Below are 6,755 nucleotides of genomic sequence, written 5' to 3'. Positions count from 1 at the left end.
GCCTGGGAGACAGTACTATTTAATCAGACGAATTGTTGGAATATTCTGCTAAGAATATTCCACAATGGCTTGTCAAAAGACAGAATGGGGTCTCTTGTGCTTGTGTTTGCTATATTAACACATCGTAACAGAGGCACGTAGTTGTCACTGACAAGTTGATCATCTACTATGTCCCTGTGCACAAACAGTAAGAGATGTGATTGGGCCAGCCCAGTGTCAGTATAGAAAATGAACCAATTGGCCACTGTCCCTGCTTTATATGCCAGTCGTTGGACAATCTTTTACTTTTATTTTTTTATTAAAAATGATATCGGCCCCAATGTGTGTCGGCCACTGGAAAAATACTCGGTATGTCCGGTTACCTTATCTATTTTGTACTAGATACTCTTGTGTTTATCAATAATCATCTACTGCATTTCTTTGTCGAAGAATGTGCCTTGTAGTACTTCACCCGCACAATCTTTTAGTGTATAAACAACCGGCTTCCTGGCTATACGTTCTGTGATTGTGAAATACTATGTACCTGAATAAGGTTGGTCGAAGTTCACGATGATAAGTGTGTAATCTTCTTCAGCACAGAGTTTAAAATACTGTACGAATGAAAATCCCAACACATTCTGTGTCGCTTTTATCTGTGATCTGTGAAACGTCACCAACACACACACACACACACACACACACACACACCCACGCACACACACACACACACACACACACACACACACACACACACACACACACACACACACACACACACACACACACTGACTGTGTTCTAACCTAGCCCCTTTTAGAATAACTTAAATATCTTTAAATCATAATCTTTAAGTCATAAATCATCTAGGTGTCATAAATCATTGACACCTGTCAATCAAAGTGACAGGTTGAAACCTCAGAAAATTGGTGTATGATATATTCTCTTCGATGACAAAATTCTATTTTGGGGTGCATTTTTAATCGCGATTTTCTAGTCATACAACTCAAAGCGCTCTGCTGTACATACCTCACAAGGCACACACCATCTCAACGAGAGCAGTTAGAGGGTCAAGTGTCTTGCTCAAGGACCCTTCGGCACGCTACCAGGAGGAGCTGGTGACCGAATGGGCAACCTTCCAATCACTAGACAATCGGCTCTACATCCTGAGCTGCTGCCCTTAATTTTGAGGATATCTTCAGGAAGGTCTGGAAAGATGGTCTCTGCCCAACTCCCTCCGAGCCTGTGTCTGCATCGTTAAAATAAGCGTACTCAAAATAATACGTTTTGTTAGTTCCATGCTCTCGCTTCCTTCCCCTATCCTTTACTGGAGAAAGCTTCAGAGGGCCATCTCTTAGTTTGTTTGGCAGGGCAAACCCCTTCGTCCGAAGTTTACTGCTATTCAGCGCGAGAGATTGGATGGTGGCCTCGCGCTCCCCAACTTTAAATATTACGACTGGGCCTTCGCACTGCAGCCACTCACCACCTGGTGTAACCCAGATGTCACTGTTTTATGGCGGACAACGGAGGAAAGCTTGATCCACCCTTCACAGTTACGAGACCTGCTATTCTCTGACATTTCCACCATTCAGTGTACGGCGCTATGGCCCCATAGTTTCCCAATTGGTCCCGGTATGGAGATCAGTGGAAGATGCATGTAAAATTTCCTCCGATTAGATTGCTTGCTCACCTATACAGTATTTTCTATTTTTTGTATTTTTAGAGCTTATAGAGCTTATTGTGTGTAATCACCTGGTGTCATGACGTTTCACTGCATATATGTATGACTGTGTGTAGATGTAGGTGACAAAAAATCTCTTGAACTTGAACTTGAACTTTAATAATGATGGGCTTCTAATCGGGGGATCTCCCATAAAATTTCACAGATGGAGCAATAAGGGGATCCATTACTTGAGCGATGTCTGTGGTGATGAGGGGTTGCATTCCTTTCAGGACTGATGTAATCAATATGATCTGACAGGTAGCACTTTTTTCTTTTATGTACAGTTGAGGGCTGCCATGAAAACCTATGGCATTCCACCACAGTCTTCACCCTCTTTCCACCAGTTTGCACAAGATAATAAATGGCATTAGGGGCACAATGAGTTTGGTTTCCTCGATGTACAGATTTATTTTGGAAAATACATACAAACCTCTGGCTGTGGACAGAATGTGGAGGGCAGATTTGCCAAATCTGGATTCAGAGTTTATTTAGGGTACTGTCTTGTCTGGCATTCTCCTGGCATCAAAAAATCCAGGCCACCAACAGGTTAATTACAATTTTGTAAATAGAACCTATTTAACACTACACAGACAAAGAACTATGAGAATTAATAATAATTGCAAATGCATGTTATGTTCATTAAACACTGTTGGCACCTTCTTTCACATGATTTGGGAATGCCCTGATGTGCTGGTTTTCTGGGAAATGGTAACCTCTAAGCTCTCAACCTTGTTATCAGGGATCGTACCCCCTTTGCCAGAGGTGCTCTGAGATCCTTAATAATTTCTCACTGCTTCACATTTCGCAAACAAAAAAACTCATATTGCTCACAGGCCTTACAGTGGCAAAAAAGACGATCTTTCTTTCCATGACTGCCTTCTTCTGTTTTTGGACATTGTCTACATGGAACTCTCCACTGCAAGGATGCTTGGTGCCACAGGGGCAAATGTTGAAATGTGAGCTTCAGTTTTGATTGAGCTGAAGGGTCTGATTGAAGTTTTTTTTCCCCATTGTATCTTTTTCTGTTATTGATGTCCCCGGGCTGGGTTTTTTATTTTATTTTATTTTATTTTTGTTTTATTATTTATGTATTTTCCTCTCTCTTTCTTTCTTGCTGTTATATTTTCCTTGATTTTTGTAAATCCTTAATGTCTATATTGTAAAAAAGAAAATAAAATCAAATGTGGATCAAATTCTTTTTATTATTTCAAAGGAAATGTTAACATAAGTCATTTTAAATAATGGTCTACTGCAGGTCAAAAAATAAAAAGTAGATATGTTTTAGTAAGAAAACATGATTTTAATTGAAATAATTGAATTATTTATTCATTATTTATTCATCCACTTGTTTTTTCGTTTTATGCATTTATCTACTTTTTTCCATCAGTAAGGACCCCCACCAAAAACATGAACACATTATCGTCTGACCAGAGATGGACACCTGGTACCGGGTCCCCCGGAGGAAGGACAAGCCAGGATGGGAGAAATGCAGAGGCCACATTTCACTGGCCACCACCCAAAAAGCGCGTGTGTGTGTATGTATATACAGTATATGCATGTGTTGTAGTGCAGTCATGTGACAAATAAAGATTCTTAAACATATTAAAAAAAAAAACGTTTATATATCTATGGTGTGTGGATAATGATTGCACAACTTGAGGAAAATAATTGCAATTGGGATGTAAATAGTTGCTTCAACAGGTAATTATTCAATTGCATTTTTTCTTTGTCCAATTACATGTTTAAACAATTGTCAGGCTTGTAAATAAATACATAAACAAATATGTTGATTATTACAATTCAAAGCATGTAGTCAATCATCAACTCAGGTTAAGATTAGTTGTAAGTCATTGCATTTTGAAGAGAATAACATTATCTTCAAATTGCTACACCGCTCTCCACAATTCAATCAGATGTGGAATGAGTTAAAACTATCTCAACCTGATGAGTTAAGTTAAACTTAACTCCATCAGTTAAACCTTGACTCGATCAGTTAAACAACAGTTATTTGCAAAGGTTCTACAGCAATGTAAACACAGGTGTAGCGCACAACATTATTCATTGTTCTTTTTCACTTAGATATACCAGTGTTCCAGCATGCCACTTCACGGAAATTGTCCAAGCAGATAGACTGAACTGGCGCACTTAGATGAAACAGGCCCATATATAATATATGCAATACACTAATGTTTACCTTCAAGTTCCCTGCTCTGAGGAAATGGTCCCTCAACGCCTTGTGAGGAAAAACCTACAATCTGTAATCTGTGAGCGATTCTATTTCAGAAAATAAAGAGTGTCAGAAATGCCCCCCCCCCTGTAGGCTCCCTGTCTGTCTGCTCCCCAGCGTGTGGCTCAGGCCGCAGGAGGCTGCAAGCTGCACAGCATGCATGCTGCTTCGACGGCGACGCCCTGCCGCCACGTTCCTTACTAAGTCTGATAAAGTGGATAGAATTGGCCAGGATAATAGTATGAGTAATAATATATAGTATAATAATATAATAGTTTTGGTATGTTTGTAGTATTATAGTTGGAGTTCAGGTAGTTATAGGGTTTGTGTCCATCTGTGTATTGATGAAACCTCACCAACAGGGGGCGCCCCGTCAATGTCCAATGTTAGAGTAGTCCGGCAGGAGCAATAAAGGCTGTTTTCTCCACGTGTCTGATCGTTTTCCAAATTGCGTCATTATGTCTTGAAATTATATTGAATTCTTTGACGCTTTTTAATTATTTTTTTTTTTAATTACAGCAGGAAGTGGCTCTATGTAGAACCATTTTTTCAACATTTTATTTTTCAACATTTATTTCTAAAAATGGTTATATAAAACCTTTCAAGGGTTAAATCACTATCCAAAACCTCATATGTATTTTGGATGATGAATGATGAATTTTTATATAGAAATATGATCGAAATTAATTAATGTAAAAGCTCAATACCCATTCAACATATTCATGCTTTTTTTTAATATTCTATTCTATATAACTTCAAAACATAAGGCTTTTCCCACAATCCTGAAAGGTTTTATTTCGGAATTTTGAACACAGAAAGATGAAAGGTGGTTTGATTAACTGTACTTATCACATTAGTTTCACAATATAACATTATTCCAGTAAACAGAACACTCACAGAAAATGCATCACCACCAATACAACAAGAATAATCTTTATCACCACATTGATCAGAACCAGAACCATAAGGTGCCATGTAGAACCCTTACAAACCCATTGTTATATCAGTGTAAGAAATCAATTTGTGGGAAATAAATGGAGATAAATGTCATAAAACATGGAGGGTTCTCAGCAATTCATCCCAGACCACCATGTTGTGCTCCTCCATCCTAGGGCCGGGGTGCCCCCCGTGCCCCCCGTAGCGTGTCTGAACAGAAACAGGGCAGTCCTGCTGCCAGCCTGGGATGCCCCTCTCTCTATCGCGCTGCTCCTCCCCCTGGCTGCCACTCTCCTCCTGACGTCTGGCTCTGCTTAGGTCCTCCTCTTCAGCCTCGACACACCGATGGCCAAGTCCGCCGGCGGCCGCACCTGCCTGTTAATGCTGGCAGCCCTGATGGCGGCCCCCGCCAGCACTCTGTGCCACTTTGGCCTGCCGTCCCAGCTGGCCTGCGTCCTCAAGCAGCCTCTGTTTGTCTTTAGCTTAAATGTGTGTCTGGCCTGCATGACTGTGCACGCCTCCAAGTCCAGTCTGCATTTTCAAGCTGGCATCCAAGCTGCCAAGGGCCTACGACACCTGGGCCAAGAAGCACGGGTCTGAATTCACCATTCTCTCAGTGTCTGGCGCCCTGTTGTTTCTCTCTGTGCTCCGCGTGGCCCTCAGCCCGCCTCAGCGTTCCATGGACCTGGCCTTCTACTCGGACATCATTGTGCTGGAGTGCAGCAACACCCTGCCCTGCGGCGCCCTGGTGGAGCTGGCCTACGCCCTGCTGCTCAGCGTCTAGTGTTTCTCCCTCAGCTACACGGGCAAAGACCTGCCTGCCAACTACAACAACGCCAAATGCGTCACCTTCAGTCTCATGGTCCGCATGATCTCCTGGATCATCTTCTTCAGCCTCTACCTCATCAGCCGAGGGCCCTTCACCATGGCGGCCATCCTGTCCGGCGTCCTGAGCATCCTCGGGGGATACTATCTCCCCATGGTTTACATCATCACTTTAAGACCGCTAAAGAATAATACCGCCCATTTTAAAAACTGCATTCAAATGAACATGATGACTAAACAATGACAGTTAGTAGTTAGTAGAACAGTAACGATCACTTCAGGAAAAAAACAACATTTTAAGAGAATTTCATATCCTGATTTCCATCTCAGTTTTCTCCAAATGCTAAATAATAATAATTGAATGCCAGTTATTAACAACACGGTTATTAACACATGCAGGCTTTTCACTTGTTGTCAAAAGACTGTAGTTACTCTATGGAGAAGTGTGAAGAGATGTTTTATTTTTATTTCACGGTGAGTGGGCTTGACGGCTTACACATCACTTTTTTCAAAGTTCTGTTTTAATAAGAGCTTGATATTTTGTACTTTTGTTACTTAAATCGTAAAATTGCTTAAATGCAGTTGTGGTGTTTACTGTGAAATCAAATAATCAAGCAGAGAGTTCCATACATACATATAGCAAGAAATAGCAAGAAAATGCAAAAACAAATGGGAAATGATCACACCAAAATATAATAATTCAATATATAACTCACAACTTTGACTTGTATAGGAATTCCATAGTAAGTGTGGCAGGTGAATTAAAAACTTTAATTAAACCTTTGTGTTGTTATTAAACCTTTAGAATTATTTTTGGAGCATAGGGTGATAAATACACTTTTGTATATGTATCTGATGCTGTGTGTGTGCATATACACACAGACACAAACACACAAACAAAGCAATTCACACACACTCACACACACACACATACACACACACACACACACACACACACACACACACACACACACACACACACACACACACACACACACACACACACACACCACACAAACAGTCTCACAGTGTTGATGTCGGGGGATGAAAGGTTCTTTTGTGGTCAGGGG

General features: G+C 40.8%; 1 protein-coding gene across 1 annotated transcript; it reads left to right on the top strand.

Annotated features, from left to right (window-relative positions):
- Window positions 1–4,980: 4,980 nt before the first annotated feature.
- Window positions 4,981–5,929, top strand: tas1r1 (taste receptor, type 1, member 1; the record flags this gene model as incomplete). Its single annotated transcript, XM_080015341.1, is given in 4 exon segments — window positions 4,981–5,175; window positions 5,179–5,385; window positions 5,387–5,641; window positions 5,645–5,929. Coding segments are annotated over 4 exon segments (942 nt in total).
- Between the last annotated feature and the right edge of the window lie 826 nt (window positions 5,930–6,755).

Source organism: Zeus faber (genome assembly GCF_960531495.2).
Source record: "Zeus faber genome assembly, chromosome: 15".
Taxonomy (NCBI): Eukaryota; Metazoa; Chordata; class Actinopteri; order Zeiformes; family Zeidae; genus Zeus; species Zeus faber.
This window is presented reverse-complemented; position numbering and strand designations above follow the sequence as displayed.